At 43.4% G+C, this 16785-nt stretch overlaps 1 protein-coding gene across 10 annotated transcripts in view; it reads left to right on the top strand.

The window, feature by feature from the left end:
• The window catches only part of YAP1 (Yes1 associated transcriptional regulator), a 126153-nt gene that overhangs the window by 43734 nt on the left and 65634 nt on the right, over window positions 1–16785 (top strand). For 8 of the 10 annotated variants that reach the window (XM_064577532.1, XM_064577527.1, XM_064577531.1 and 5 more), the window contains exon 3: window positions 10014–10129. In XM_064577532.1, coding sequence (XP_064433602.1) covers window positions 10014–10129 — 116 coding nt within the window. Of the gene's footprint in view, window positions 1–10013; window positions 10130–10859; window positions 11659–12148; window positions 14997–16785 lie in introns of those variants that run through there. The other 2 variants (XM_064577533.1, XM_064577534.1) reach the window with 2 other exon arrangements.

Here is a 16785-nt window from a genome sequence, read left to right as displayed (position 1 = left end):
TTTCTGTTCATATAGTTTATTAATTACGTTGTTAAATTCTTACAACTGATTTGTGGCATCAGATGTCACAGAATCTTGGCAGAGTTGGAAAGAACCAGTTTAGTAGGTAGCTCTGGGCAGGTACAAACAGCTTAATAAGACTACACTGCTGGGGGCACCTGGGCCGCTCAGTCGTTTGAGCATCTGCCTTCGTCTCGGGTCCTGTGCCGGACTCCCAGCTCAGCGGCGAGTCTGCTTCTCCCTCTCCCTCTCCCTCTGCCCCGCCCCCACCCCACTCTTCGTGCTCTCTTCTCCTCCTCTCTCCTCTCAAATAAATAAATAAAATCTTAAAAAAGACTACACTGCTGGGATTTTGTGAAAGGTGGGTTTTACTGGTTTAGAAGAAAAACATTTCAAAAGTGGATTACGGAAGGAGGTGAACAGTCATAGGATATGGTTAGTTCATAGCAGCCTCACTGTAACATTTTACAGACTGACAAGGCGTATGTTGAGTTGGTAACTAAAAATACCAAGGGGGTATTACTATCGATAAAGTGATTATCCAAAAAGGATATACTGTTAACAGATTTCCCAACAAAACTAAATGTAGTTAATTGCCCTGCAGAAAATGTTGGCATATAATTAAAATTGTACAAAATATACTTGATGTATGAAGTGGAGTTTTACGTGTAAATGTGACTTTTGCCTACAGGAATGTCTGGTAGGACATTCTAAAGTTGTTGAAGCCTGCACTGCAGGAAATCAAGCATCCAGCACCCTCCCCCATTAAATGTTTGCAGGAGGACTGTGATAACCAAAAATGCCTCCCCCAGCCCCGTTTCTAAATTGAGAACCATTGCTCTAAATAAAAATGTCGGTAATTACCAACTCAGTTGTTGAAAGTCCGCAGTGCGTTTTGCGGTGTTTTGTTTTTGTTTGTTTGTTTGTTTTTTAAAGATTTTATTTATTTGACAGAGCACAAGCAGAGAGAGAGAGAGGGAGAAGCAGGTTCCCTACTGAGCAAGGAGCCTGATATGGGACTCGATCCCAGGACCCTGGGATCATGACCTGGGCTTAACGCTTAACCGACTGAGCCACCCAGGCGTCCCACTGTATTTTGTTTTTAAAGACATGGAGTGGAGAAGACCATGGCCAGTGGCGTATGTAACATGCAGGATCGCAGGGTCGTGAGATCGAGCCCCAAGCGGAGTCTGCTTGAGATTCTCCCTCTCCCCCATCCTCCCCTAAAAAAAAAAAAAAAAGAAAAACTCATCAGTATTTTTTTTTATAACTGTAAAACTTGTTTCCCATTACGTTGCTTAGGGTCCCTTGTAAGGATTATGGATTCAGTGTTTGATAATACAGCATAGAACCAAGAACTTGAAGAGCGTCTTAGAAGTTGCTGGAATGGGCGCCTGGGTGGCTCAGTTGGTTAAGAAGTTGCTGGAATGGGCTTTGCTAGTGCCTAAGAAATGTTGCCCTTTCTCCCCCCTTCTTTTGCCTTGGGTTCTGTCAACAGACTTGAGTCTCTCGTAGTTTATGTGAAAGAATAATTGTCGGAAGAGATTTTCAGCAGTGAATGTTCTGAGCCATCTGGTTACATGGCTGACGTTTCTTTTAGTCCCAGATGTCTTTGCTGCTCCTGTCCCAGGAGCCCAGACGCCTCCACGTGCGTGGCTCCTTTTCTCGTTCCTCCCTCCTCTCAGCTGAGAGCTCTGTGTGCATTGAGCTAATGGTGCAGAGATGTCATCATTTCTGTCTCCTTCGAGACCTGCCGTTTCGCTTCACACGACTGTTCTCTCCACGTCTTCTTGACTTGGCCATCCCTCACCAAGATTTCCTGTCCTCTGTACTGGACAAGCACAGGAATGAAGCCAGGAAATAGATTTGAGGGCCTTTTGTGCGCCAGGTGCCAGAGTACCAGTTGGCTTTTACACAAATTGCTGTATTTAATCCTGGCAACGCCGGGAAGTACGTAAGTCGGTCATTCCCACTTACTGACGACGAGCACGTCTGACAAAATGACCTACCTGCACAACCCAGATTATCACTGTCAGAGCTGGGACTTGCATCCATGTCTCCTTCTTTTTCTTGCTGTTCTGCAGAGAAGCTTCTGAGAGGAGGCATTTGGGTCTTGAAAAGATTTGGTAAAATCAGGTGTTTTATAAAAGGCCAGTTGGGGAAAAGATGACCTGAAGTAGTCTCGAGAAACGTAGCAGATGTTTCCAAAGAATCAGATTCATATTGGGCTTATGGAGCTGTTGATTATATGGTGCCAATAACACTTGATTTGCATAAGGGATTTTGTAATGAGATCTGTGTTGTCCAAACCATTCTCTAGGATCCGCTTCCAAAGTGGGCTCACTACTCTTCAGAGAATGCATTTGTGTGTATGGGCCGTTGTGACGGTATTTGTTGATGTGAAGAGTAGAAAGCGCTACTTTTGGTAGGTTCTGAAAGATGATGTGACAGGAGTCTTTGAAACCCGCACTTAGACTCAACGAGAAGGCAATGCTAGTTAGGGAAGCAACTTGCACGTTACCGTATCTGTGTCTTAAGTCACACCAGTGCCAGAAATCTTGCTTCTCAATTAAGAAACAAAGTAGGAAAAGCAAAAACCAGCATACATTTTTAGAGTACAAACCACCAATTTAAAGGAAGAGAAACAGTTAGCATAATAGCCCCATAACCAATTTACGTCTTTACCAGTGTCAGCAATTAACCGATCACTAACATTCTCTAACGATTGTATGTACGTTTTCTGTAGTAAAGACAGCTTTCTGTTCTGATGGGGGAGCTCATTTGCTAGTCCTGGATTAGTCTTAATAGTTGATGAATTGGAAAAGAAAGCATTTAAAAGGATTCTGAGTCTCTTTTTTAATTACATTCTTTGAAGAAATTCTATTCTGCTAGAGTGGCAGTTGAGCATTTCAGAAAATCCTTTTCTACTTCGAGACCATAAGATGGGTGAAAAGAGCATGGAGCTGTCAGCCGGGCCTTGCTGCTCCCTCGCAGTGGGACTGGAGGCCGCCTCTCGGTTCTCCTGAGCCCCCGTGCCCCGTTTGTTGGGTAGGATTGTTCTGAGCAGTGAATGAGAGCCGTTGGGGAAGGGTCCGCTCTTCAGGAGCGAGCTCTTGACTGCGCCCCCCAGGTCCTCCCATGCTGCCGCTGGCCCGGGAAGAGCCGCAACAGCCTGCGGGACGTCCGCGGGGGTTGGCCGCTTGGTTGCGGGCGGGATGCCCAGGGTTTCCGTGGGGAGACGGCATGTGTATCTCACGTGTGGGGAAGTGTCTGTGGGACGGTTCTTTCTTTCTTTTTTTTTTCCTCAGTTATCTCTACAGCCACCGTGGGCCTGGAACTTAAAACCCTGAGACAGCAGTCACGCACCCTCCCACTGACCAGTCAGGTGCTCCTGTGGGACATGTCTTGACATTCAGACCTATCTATATAGAGGGTTTCTCCTCCCCTCTTCCCCTAGTGTCCAAGGGGTCTACGAGAGGTGATGTTTGTGTGTCATTGATCTCATCATCTGGAAGCCCTGGGAACTTCTCTCCACTACCACAGTCCTTTGTATTTGAGTGGGAGCGGTGCAAGGGAATGCTGGGATCCTGGGTTTTTGTGCTGGTGGAATTGCAGAGATTTCTGTCTCCTTGTGCTTCATTTCTGCAAGGGTTAGAGGAGGGGAGGGGGCAATGGAAAGGTTAGTCTTAAGAAATCTAAATAACACCCCAAATGCTCTCACATCATAAGAGGAAGTCTCGTGGAGGACAAGGTGCAGATTTTGCATCAGTTCTGAGTTAAAACCCAGCTCTGCTACGTACTGGTCATCGGACCTGGACATATCCCTTCGTCTTAATACATTGTAGGTTGTGTTGTTGTTTGAGTGTTTTGTGTTTTTTTTTTTTTTCCTTTTTTTTCCTGGAGTCCTGAAACAATGGCATAACATCATCCTCCCTGTTGAACGATGGTCCTGGGGAGGTGAGAGTTTGGGGTCTCCCCATCGAAGCTGCAAGGAGCCTTTCATGTTCTTACGGTTTCCTCAGTAATTTTGAAGATGTGGCAGTGATATTGTTATTCTTTATAAGGTCAGAATCCTTGCATGTTCAAGGCCCGGGTTTGAGCTTTGTAAGACATACGTGTTATGGGAGAGTGTAAAGAACATAAAGCTCCTGAAATACACCACAGCCGCAGTTAACTTGGGGGACTATGCAGAAAGTCCATCGCTAATCGTTTACTTCAGGATTTCTGCCCCCTTTTTGGTTCTGTATACATTTTGCTAAGTCATCCAATATGTGAGACCAAATTCTGCAGTGTAAAATAAAAAAGACAAAAGCCAGTGGGAGAGGTGGCCCTGTGTACACAGGAGAGACCGCCGCCCGCCGTGGCCTTCTGGGAGTGTGGCCGCGTCTGTCTCACGGGTCATCGTCAGCCAGCTTCGGCTGCCCCACAGGACATTTATCTTGGTCCTAAAGCAGCTGCTTTTCTTTTCCAGAATAATAGCAAAGATTCATTTACGTATTTTGAAGGGGCTGTAGGATTTCACACTTCTTCTTTTCCTGTAGTAAGTTCAGTATCTGGACTGTTCTTAGGAACATGATAAACTGAATCTTTGTTTCTGTGCTGTCTTAACTATATACATTTTTAATTCTGAAAATACTTTTATGAGTTTTTCTTAATTTCATCTCCTTGGTTTATATATTTTGATTCTGTTATTTATAATTTGGCATTTTTAGAATTAGTATAGTTTATTTTTTTATTAACATGTATTATTTGTTTCAGAGGTACAGATCTGAGATTCAATAGTCTTATACAATTCACAGCGATCACCATAGCACATACCCTCCCCAGTGTCTATCACCCAGTCACCCCATCCCTCCCACCCCACCCCCCACTCCAGCAACCCTCAGTTTGTTTCCTGAGATTAAGAATTCCTCATATCAGTGAGGTCATATGATACATGTCTTTCTCTGATTGACTTATTTCGCTCAGCATAATACCCTCCAGTTCTATCCACGTCGTTGCAAATGACAAGATCTCATTCCTTTTGATGGCTGCATAATATTCCATTGTATATATATACCACATCTTCTTTATCCATTCATCTGTCGATGGACATCTTGGCTCTTTCCACAGTTTGGCTATTGTGGACATTGCTGCTATAAACATCGGGGTGCATGTGCCCCTTCGGATCCCTACATTTGTATATTTGGGGTAAATACCCAGCAGTGCAATTGCTTGATCATATGGTAGCTCTATTTTCAACTTTCTGAGGAACCTCCACACTGTTTTCCAGAGTGGATGCACCAGCTTGCATTCCCACCAACAGTGTAGGAGGGTTCCCCTTTCTCCGCATCCCTGCCAACATCGGTCGTTTCCTGACTTGTTAACTTTAGCCATTCTGACTGGTGTGAGGTGGTATCTCATTGAGGTTTTGATTTGGATTTCCCTGACGCCGAGTGTTGTTGAGCACTTTTCCATGTGTCTGTTGGCCATTTGGATGTCTTCTTTGGAAAAATGTCGTTCATGTCTTCTGCCCATTTCTTGATTGGTAGAATTAGTATGGTTTGACAAAATTCCTTTCAGCCCTTTTTCAGGTTAGCATTTACATGAAGTCTTAATCACCCACGTTTTGGCCTAAGGCATTAAAATCACATACTCCTGGAGCACTGCTGGGGTCCAGCAGTCTCCCAGGTGCATCTCCCTCAAGAAGCTGATACTCTAGTGGTAATAGAAATTGTGTTTCGTAATATTCTGGCATCTTTTTTTTTTTTTTTTTTAAGATTTTATTTATTTTCTTGAGAGCAAGAGAGCTTAAGCAGGGGGAAACAGCAGAGGGAGAAGCAGGCTCCCCACCAAGCAGGGAGCCTGATGTGGGGACTCGATCCCAAGACCCCAGGATCATGACCTGAGCTGAAGGAAAATGCTTAACTGACTGAGCCAGCCAGGTGTCCCTATTCTGTCATCTTCTATTGAATCTTTAATACCCTTGGCTTTTTATTCTACCCTTGTAGTGTTTATGCAATATTTTTGTTATTCAGTATGTGTTACAAAGCATTTATAGTTTTGAGTGCTGTCCTTTCATAAATTCGTTTGTACATAAACTGTTTTCAAAATTCCTGGATACCACACACAGTCCTGTTGTGTCCTGGATATGGGACTTTGTACAAGTCCCTGAGTTTTCTTTTTTTTTTTTTTCCCTAAGATTTATTGATTTATTTTAAAGAGGGGGGAGGGGCAAAGGGAGAGAATACTCAAGGAGATCCCCCGCTGCGCAGGGAGCCCCATGTGGGGCTCCATCTCCTGATCCTGAGATCATGACCTGAGCCAAAACCTGACTGTGCCACCCAGACGCCCAAGTGCCTGAACTTTCTATTTGCATAGTGGGGTTACCAATAAGACCAGCTTCATTAATCATCTTAATGTTTCTTAGGAGAATTGAAGTCCTCACACCAGAACTCATTCTGCTTTTACCAGCCAGTGAAATTCTTTGCTTCTGCTTCATCCACCTCCTATTCCAGTGGAAGCAATGTCTACATTCTGTTCCTTCCTACCCTCTGATGGAGGAGTCCAGCTTTTCAGGGATCCCTTAGCACATTTTCAGCTAACCTGTTTCTATTCACATTTAAACTTGCATTTCTTCATCTTAAAAAAAAAAGAAAGAAAAACTCCTTTGCATCTGGTTGCGGTTTTGCTTTCGTCCCTGAGCACACCTGCATTTGTCTGCTTCCTTACTTCCCTCCCGTTCACTGGACCCCTCATCACGCTGCCGAAGCTGCTGCTCCCGCTGAACCAGGGATCTCCTTGTGCCAGTTCCAGTGGATCTGTCATCCTGACCTGTAATTTCATTTTTGGATGAAATCAGTAAGGATACAAGGACTTTTGAGAGAATGTTGGGTGTTTTTAGGGCAAAAAAGAAAAAAAGCTTTCTTTTCATTAATTCCTTGACATCTATTTATCAAACACTCTTCTAATCATTGAAGATATAGTAGTTAACAAAATGAGTAAAAGTCCCTATTTCTCTGGAGCTTTTGTTAGTTGGAGGAAACAGGCAAAAAAAGTAAAATAGGTCAGATAATGATAAAGGATTATCAGGAAAAAAAATTAAAAAGAGGGAGTGTAAATTTCGATAGGGTAGATTTTAGGTGACATGGGTAGGGAAGGCTTTGCTGAGAATATGACATGAGAGCAAAGACCAGAGGAGGTGAGCAAAGGTACCACGAAATATCTAGGAGGAAAGCAGACCTTGCAAACTATTCATGTGGTCTCAGCAAGAATACTTCTTTGAGGTATGAAATGTTTTTATAAAGATTCTTGTTCTAATGATTAAAAGGAAGGCTGGATATTTTGGAGTGTATGTTTCACATTGACTTATTAGGATAAAACAGTATTTTTCATGATTTAATATTACAGAATAAGACAAATTCTAAGTTAATTTTATTTCACATTTTCTTTGGCATCTAAGTGATAGTTGGACAATTTAGATAATGACATCTTTATTCCTTAAAGAGCTATAGATGTTTTTTAAGTGAATGTGCCATTAGCTGAGGTAACTAGTACAGCTTTATGGGACTCTCAGCTAATTTACTGGGGTTTAACAGCTCTTTCAGGAAGAGGAATCTTAGCGTTTATATGCTTATGTAGCATTTCAGTAAAATAACTGATCTTCTGAGAGCAGTAAAACTATATGTTCTCAGTATTCAAACCCTGATTTATTTCAAGGAGAAAGAAGCTCTAAGAACAGATGTACAGATTGGTGTCCCTATTCCGGAAGCCATCAGAATGGGGTCTTCCTCAGCCCTCAGGTGGAGCCCTACTTAGTTAAGAACGGATTAATATGATTTGTGGAATTGATTAGTTTTCAGAGAAACCCAGCTGTTGAGTATTTAGAAAACTGTCCACAGTCAGAATCTTGAACTCGCTTCCATTCTATCTCCCTCCTCTTCTGTACCCCTTACAGGTGAGGAGATTTTAGGAAGTACTAGACACAAGGAGTAGGCAGGGGCACATACTTTGAAATTTAAGAGCCAGTAGTAATCACTTGGCCATTTCCTCTCCTAGTTTCATAACATTAAACAGGCAGTGGGAAACATTTCTCTAAATTTTGTTCTTGTGGATTGTAAGCTTCTTTCCAGTACGATTGTATTAATTACCATGTGTGTATCACTTGATATCTGTAAGTATGAGAATCTCTGCCTACCTAGAAAACATTATATGGTTTTATTTGTTTAGTGGCTCATAGGGAGGGTTGAAAGGGAAGAGGAATGGGCTCTTACTGGGTTTGATAAGGATCCGGTCTTCTGGAATGGGGTGCTTCCATGGCAGGACGGAAACAAGGTTTCACCTGCCTTGTCTGGGCCTGAGCGAATGCTCGTGCTCGTGCTTAGAAGCGTTTAACTGCTGGGAGAGTGTGCTGGTCAGTTACGGCTGGAGAGATTATATGCCTCACTATATAAATAAATCCTCTTGAGTATTTATAGTTGGTCTGCAGGAGCCTCGACTGGACAGGTCCCACTGCCATTCGGAGGCCTTCCATGTTCTCCTCCCCGTTTTCATCCCCGTTCTTCCTGCCTAGGAACTCAAATAATTCTCCTATTGCTAGTAGATAATACTTGAGGTTCAAACTATCCAGAGTGCAGTGATCCTTTCTTACTGTCTTACTGATGTGTTACATTCTAGTTCTATTTCAGAAAAGTTAACGATAGAGTGTCATTTCCTTACCATTGACAGGAGATGATTCAAGAAGAGAGAGCTCAGATTTGACATTTAAACAGCCATACAAAAAAAATGATGGGGGGGAGGGGACTTCTTAAAAATAACCCTGTTTTTGGCCCCACTCCCCCATTCAAAAGTAATGTTAGTTTATGATTGTTTAATAGTAGGAAAACCTAGCATAGCAAAGCAGAGTTCTGTAATTCTGCCATCTAGAAATAAACACTGTGGAAACATTTTGATGTCTGTCCTTCCCATGTTTTCAGCACACACACGTAGGCTCAAACCGTACATACTATTTTACAAACTACTTTAAAAAGCAGTATTACAAAAATAAATAGCAGTATTACAAATATTTTCCATGTGTTTAAATATTCTTCTAAAATATTTTCAATAGCTGCATTGTAGTCCATCATACATTATGATATTTAATTGACCAATCCCTTTCATTAGATGTTAGTTGGCTTTCAGATTTTTGCCTTTATAAATTATACAGAGAGAACTTTGCATCAGTGTGTCAATACTTCTCTGGCTATTTCTTCAGGATAATTTCTTAAATAGTTTCACATATTTAGTGTTTTTAGTTTCTGTTTCACTGAAGCAAACTTTGCTGGAAGAAGAAAACTAATATTTCTGAATGATCCTCCGCCAGATTCTGTGCAAGATGCCTGGTAGTCTTAGAGTTCACAGAGTCTTCAACCCTTTTTATCCAGTTCTATAGATGAACAAATCGCTATGCATATGTAATAAGATATTTTGCTGTAAGGTAACAGTATGCAGTGTTTAACATTTAAATGTTTAGCAACTAACAAAGACCTTCCACGGTCACGAGATAGTGAAAACTTACAGATGAAGGTTTTAATTCTGTTTTGGCTTTGGAGTATATATTTATAATAAGACTTTTTCCTCCTTTTGTGTTTTACCTGAGGGACTTTTGATCTAAAAAGTATATGTTAATTGGCATTCTTAGCTCCCAGAGAAGATAGTGGGCGATTCCCTTGTGAATTTGGGGTTTCGATCATATGATTGCTGTCATGGATGATTAATTTATAAATCACCTTTTATCTGCAAATTAGAAGCAGATAGTAATAGTCCCTGGTGAAAATGGTTTCCCTTCCCTTAAAGTTGCAAGTGTGGTTTCTCAGATCTTGCTCGGACAGAATCTGGGAACTGAGAGTGGACCACGTGGTGCAGGGGTGAGGGAGGTGGGTGAGCGACCAGGCCTGACTGCATGGGAGAGCCATCGGCTCTGCTCTGGGAGGTGGGGCTGGGACTCCGGGGACCCCGATGTGTGTTGTCTCACGCAGTGGTTTGTTGTGTCTCAGTCACATCGATCAGACGACAACGTGGCAGGACCCCAGGAAGGCCATGCTGTCCCAGATGAGCGTCACGGCGCCCACCAGCCCCCCAGTGCAGCAGAGTCTGATGACCTCGGCCTCAGGTGAGTGAGACACTGTCGTCCCGGTATGCCAAGGAAGGCTTGTACACGAGCAGGAGTCTCTTGTACGGAAACTGGAGCCTGGATGACGGTTCATTTCTGTCTGGTTTTCTGTGGGAGGCCTACCTTTTCACATAAATGTGCTTTACCCAAGCCTTGTTTAGTCATTAATTCATAAAGGGGCTGCCAACTGCAAGCCAGCATTTTTAAAGTTTCACTTCTGAAGTCAGTATGGCGGGGTCCTCATTTGGTTCGTTTTGACAAGCTTGTGTTTGACTCTGCTGCTTTCTTTTGTCTTAAAGTTGGAGGTTTCTTTCTTCCCTCTGTGGTTTGGATGGGAAGCCAAGCTATGGTGTTCTTAACTACCATTTATCTACCTATCTATCTATGTATCTCTTTATTTTTATTTGTGGTTTTATTTATGATTTTATTTATGATTGAGAAAGAGTGAGCAAGAGAGAGAGCATGAGCTGGGGGAGAGGGACAGAAGGACAAGCAGGCTCCCTGCGGAGCAAGGACCCCGATGCGGGGCTCGACCCCAGGACCCTGGGATCATGACCTGAGCTGAAGGCAGACGCTTAACGACAGAGCCAGCCAGGCGCCCTCATAACTACCTTTTGAAGAGCATATTTATTCTGCCTTGAAAGTAACTGGAAGGTAGCAACGTATAAACCCCAAGCATCTTTATGAGGGTTAGTATTTGTTATTGAACACATTTCCACCCTTTTCACAGACAACAGACCTGCGTATGAATCTTTTTTCTTACTTGGCAGTGTTTTTAAACCTGCTGTTTTTCCTCATCTGTGTAATGCGGATTACAGTGCCCGTTACTAAAGAGTGGGAAATATTAAAGGAAATAAAAGAGTAAGTATAAAGCTTTTATTTACAGTTCTGGTACAGAACAGGAATTCAGTAAAGGTTTAGTTACTTTTCTAGTCTGTTAGATACCTTTGTTCTGTGGGCCCCAGGCCATAGTGAACCCCATCGTGCCTCTTTGTGCACAGTACGGAGAGAGGCCCCTTCCTCTGGGAAGATGCAGCTCCAGCCGTGGCACCAGGGCTTGGAGCCTGGGGGCTGGATCTCTGAGCACTTGCCTGCGCCCCGTACTTCCCCTTTTGCTGGGTTCCCCGGTCCCGAGCACTGGTGGCAGCCACAGTAACAGGCAGCCCTGGGGCCTCGGTGTTTCTCCTCAGGGCTCCCAGCCTCCTTGTCCGGCACACCGACCGGCACAGCGTGGGCGGCCGCCCGGTGGATTTTCTCCAACAGTAGCCTTTGCAAAGGAGCTGCCAACGTGTGGGCGTGTGTACGATAGGTTCACAAAAGGGCTCCTTGCCTGGGAGAGCTCGCAGGGTTCATTATGTCCTCCTGCCCTCGGAGATGCTGCCGGTGCGTGGGGTTCTGCTCCTCTGTGACTCTCTGCTCTTGCCTTTGGTGGGCTGAACACTTGAATTCTAGAGAGTTAAGTGCTGAAAACAAAAATGACACGAGATCTAGGACTAAGCTGGTCTTGTCATGAACTTTCTTTATATAAACTCTTGAAAAAAAATTAATCACCTAAATCTTCCATTTTAGCTTATTTTAATAAGAATATATTTACTTACTTTCAGAATCTGTTTTATATGTGATATTTAAATCAAAAGTTTCAAGGCAAAATATTATGCAAGTATTGACTAATATTTTTACTTGATATCTAGGTTTTTTTTAATCATCAAATTTCCAAATAACAGTTGTGAAAGTTGCCTTGTATTTATAGTCCAAAGAAGATGATTCACATTATTCATTCTGTCACGCTCCACCTAAAACCATGCCTTGGAAACTAGTAATAAATAACTCATTAATTTAAGGTTTATTATGGAAGATTTACGCATTTTGCATCTAACAAGGTTGACTGTGATTCTTTTAGAACATTGGTGTTTTTTTTCTTATTAAATTTTCTAATAGTAATGGCCTGAGGAAGTAAGGAGAATTTGTATTCAAATTTTTGTTTATTTTTTTTTAAGATTTTATTTATTTATTTGACAGAGAGACAGCAAGAGAGGGAACACAAGCAAGGGGAGTGGGAGAGGGAAAAGCAGACTTCCCGTCGAGCAGGGAGCCCGATGTGGGGCTCGATCCCAGGACCCCGGGATCATGACCTGAGCCGGAGGTAGACGCTTAATGACTCAGCCACCCAGGCACCCCTCAGATTTGTGTTTAAAATAAAAAGTATACATCAAATTGTTTTTAGTGGGTTTCAGAATATTTGTGTTTATATTTCCAGCTCTTTTATAAAGTATAAAATGTTTTATACACTGCATGTAAATTAGTAGGCATGCTTACTTGTAGTTGTGTTTAGTAAACAGAGGTGACATTGGCAGGGACAGTTGGAGTGGAGGGTATGGACAGACGTTTGGAGGTACAGCATCGGCCTGAAATGGGACAAGCTCCCAAGAGGGGTGTGGGCGTGTATCCGTGGTGGTAAGAGTGAGCCCTGTCAGGCATGCTGCTGGGGTCTGCTTGGACTCTGTCAGTTAATCCTCTCAGTGACTGTTGAAGTTCCTTGCTGGCTTTTGTGTTTTTTTGTTGCTTTGGTTTTTTTTTAAGATTTTTTTATTTATTTTACGAGGCAGAGGGAGAGGGAGAAGCAGACTCCCCACTGAGCAGGGAGCCCGATGCGGGACTTGATCCCAGGACCCTGAGATCATGACCTGACCCGAAGGCAGACACTTAACCGACTGAGCCACCCAGGCGCCCGAAGTTCCGTGCTGTTATTATCATTCTCACTTCCCATCTGAGAGAATTTAAGTAACTTTTCCAAAATCACACAGTTGGTCGGTGGTCGAAGCCAAGACTCAGTGCTTGGTAATGGGGCTCCTGAGCCCGACCTCTTACTATGCACGGGAACCGGGGTTAGGACAAGTGATAGAGAAGAGTCTCCAAGCCAGCGGAGGGGACAGGACCTGTGAGTGCACGGGAGGCGCACTGGGGAGCTGCTTCTGCAGAAGGTGGGCGTGGGGGTGTTTGCTGAAGGAGGTTCTGTAGGTCATAAAATACACACTGCACCTTCCAGAGGAGGGGATACTGAAAGAGGACACTCGAGGTCATTGTCTTCAACGGGCTGGTTGGACAGAATGAGGTTAAGGTTAAGAAAGGAAGAGACAGATGTGGTAAAACCTAAGAAGTGTTTTTTTAACCCCAAACCAAAAACTGATCCTAAAAAGGAAAGGGAGTCACCAGCGTTTCAGAAAGAGAAATATTAAGGATATAAGGATACATGATCCTAGATCCTTAAGTGTGGATTACGGTGAGTCTGGTCCCCAGCACAGACCAGCACAGAGCGCTTGTGAGGCCTGCAGGCCTCTGAAACACGCACTCGAGTCTGGTCTTCCATTTCTTCCAGGTTAGCACACGCTCAAGAACAAACAGGACTTTGACAGGGTCCTGAAATGCTTTAGGATGAGTGTCGCGAGAACTGCAGCCTTGCTGTTCCTCACACTCACATAAAATGACAGCTCAGATGTCCCGTAGGAGGGTGTTGGGCCAAGGACTCCCCTTCCCTCTGACAGCACGGCAGAGTGTGGGGGCCGTGCTCTCTCCGGAGGGGGTTAGCACAGCCCAGTTTCTCAAACAGCTATCAGAGGATAGAACCTTCTCTCTCTCAGGGGTTCTCCATGAGAAAAGCCACAAACCCGAAGCTCATCTGTGCTTGGATAATAATCTTTTAGAGCCTGGAGACAGTGAGGAGCAAGGAGAATTGTGAGGGTATTTCAGTAAGTTTTGAGGGCGTTTACTGTAACAAAGCAGCAAATGGCTTCCGGCTAAAGCATGGTATTTACAGTTTTCACCCTGAAGGGAATGCCTTCGGAACCTGCTAATCTGAAACTTCAGATAAAAGAGGAAACCCGTGTGCCTCTTCTGAAGCCCTTCACTGGGTCAGTCATCCTAAATGCAACGTGATTCACGTTTTTATCGTTAATTATCTAAACAAGAACTTTCTATTTTGCTTTTTTTTTTTAAAGAAAAGAATGAATCTAGCCCTGTGTTCTGGTCTGTTTCTAATCAGACCACTTCCTTAAAACACAGTCATTTTCTTTAGACTCTCAGACCTGTTTTCTGTCTAAATTTTTAATGGTTCACCGTATTGACTGGTCTTTTAAAATTCTAAGATTTTATGAAATCCTATTTCTTGCATTCAGTCTCATTCAGTTAACAAAGTGATCAGTTTACTTCTGTTTTTACAAGTCCTTTTTCAAAATATGACGTTGAAATGATGGATTTCATCACTACACTGCATACCCCTGGTTTGTAATTGGCCATCGATTAATATATATAATTGGGAAATCATGTATTTGTCAGTTAAATGGTACACCTGGAAAGGGTTCTAGAGGCATGACTTACTAGATTCTGTAAAACAGATTAATCTGTATCTTTAACTGTCCATTTAATTGGCAAATAAATGACAGGGAACCTTGTAAAAGGAATTTGAAAAGTGAGGAAAAGAGAACTAAGGGGCAACTCTTGGTTTCTTCGACTCAGGTCATGATCTTAGGGACCTGGAATCGAGCCTGAGCCCCGCGTTGCACTCAGCGGGGAGTCTGCTGGAGATTCTCTCTCTCCCTGCCCCTCCACCCGCCTCGTGCTCTCTTTAGATAGATAGATAAAATCTTAAAAAAAAAAACTAGAAGGAAATTTGAGTAACTCAGTAATAGCTCTATTTTGTTTTACATGAAAATACATGATATGGACCTATACATAAGTGTATATAAACCCTGTCCTGTTACATTACTTGAGATGACGGGCGCCTGGCTGGCTCTGTCAGTGGAGTGAGCAACTCTTCATTTCGGGGTTGTGAGTTCCAACCCCGTGTTTCGGGTAGAGATTACTTTCTTTTTTCTTTTTTTAAATTTATTTGACAGAGAACACAGCAGAGGGAGGGGGAGAAGCAGGCTCTCCGTGGAGCAGGGAGCCTGATTCGGGACTCGATCCCAGGGCCCTGGGACCATGACCTGAGCCAAAGGCAGACATCTAACCAACTGAGCCACCTGAGCGCCCCTGGTAGAGCTTTCTTTTAAAAAGCTATTTAACTTACTTGAGATGATTGCCCTTTAGAAATTCTGTTAAGCGAGTTATGCTTAGAGCACATGAACAGCCCTTCGATGCCTGGTTGGGATCTGTATAAAATAGTCCCTACATACTGAGAGTTTGGCCAACATTAGTGACTGATGTGTTAGACATTAGGAAATACAGACTTGGGGAGAGAAAAGTGTGAAACTCCTCCTTTGACCAGCTTTATCTATGTGAAGATACTAATTTTTTGGTAGCGTTCGTTAACAGTGACCCGCAAGATAGCTGAATCTCAAAGCAGTAGAAAGTCAGGAAAGTATACTCTGATGATCCAGAGATAACTTGACTCCAAAGGGGTGCTAACCGTTTAGAACCATTAAAAATCATAAGCCTTGATTTAAATTAAGCAATAACCCAATTTTCTGCTTTTTAAAAACATATCTTTGGTAACAGTCCAAAGTCAAATGTCTTCTACAGGTGCATTTTAAAGGACTTGTTGTTTTTGTATTTTAAAGTGAGGCATTTATTTGGCTAATGTCCAAATCTAGCAGTGCAGCGCTTTCAGATCTCCCTGTTGATGAAAACCTGCGTGGAATTCCTGGGGAATCCGTCTTTTTGGGTGGAGCAGATGCTCTCTTGATCCTGGAAGATGATGCTCAGCACCTTCTCTCTGGTGGGGAAGACGTTCAGAGCGCGCGGGGTGAGGAGTGCCGAGCTGCCCCCCTGCCCGCCCGCACTGTCCATGTGTGGGCACCACAAACCAGCCGGGGAGAGAGAGGGTTCCCCAGAAAAATGCCAGGTTGAGAGTGGACGGGAAATGGGAAAGGGACAGGTAAAAGCAAAAAATAAAAACCTTAAAAAGCAAGGAAAGGGTGAGGGCGGAGCTGACAACAGGTTTCAGAGCTGGTAATTCCTGCTTCCTGTGTTGTGGCCCACCGGCTTTGAATCTGCTTTTCACCTTTGGAGTGAACGGAGAGGGGCTGGGGAATAAGGGTTCAGGTTGGCTGGACGAGGGTTTGAACCCCAGCTCTGTCACTCCCTGCCTGTGAGACCGTGGACAAGCTTCAGGAGTTCCTGTGCCGCGTTCCTTCACTTGGGAAATGGGAGTAAGAGGATTAGCAGCGCTGAACTCCTATAGATGGAAGGGGCCGCGATCCATCCGGGTGCCATGATGGGTGATCGGTGCGCAGTTACAGATTAACCGGGGTACACAGTGCTCGGTGCCTCCGGCGCATATAATAAGTAAATGTGATCTGATCCCGTAGTTTACATTTTACTCCGTTTATATTAACAAGTAGCCACTCTTCATTTAAAATAATTTTTTATCACCAAATACGGGTCATTGGCCCTTACCCAAGTCATGTGTTAACTTCTGGCATTTAGATTCTTAAAGATTCTCTGTTTGGTATGTATAGGTGGTAGACTGTTAAATGTAAATATGGTTTTCTTCTTCTACATGAGTTAAATTTTTTTTCCAGAAGTTCTTGACTGTTCTTGGATAGAAATTTTGTTAACCTGAAGTCATAACAAATAGAACGAGATACACTAAAGTATATCAAACAGGAATAAAACTGACAAAGCCCAAACTCAGAGCAGCGAATGGAGTAGGAGAGACA

Source organism: Mirounga angustirostris, unplaced genomic scaffold (genome assembly GCF_029215605.1).
Source record: "Mirounga angustirostris isolate CCGP_5_RB_7025 unplaced genomic scaffold, mMirAng1.0.hap1 SCAF_13, whole genome shotgun sequence".
In the NCBI taxonomy this organism is placed as follows: domain Eukaryota; kingdom Metazoa; phylum Chordata; class Mammalia; order Carnivora; family Phocidae; genus Mirounga; species Mirounga angustirostris.
The sequence above is the reverse complement of the archived record's forward strand: the minus strand, read 5'-3'. Positions and strand labels throughout refer to the sequence as shown.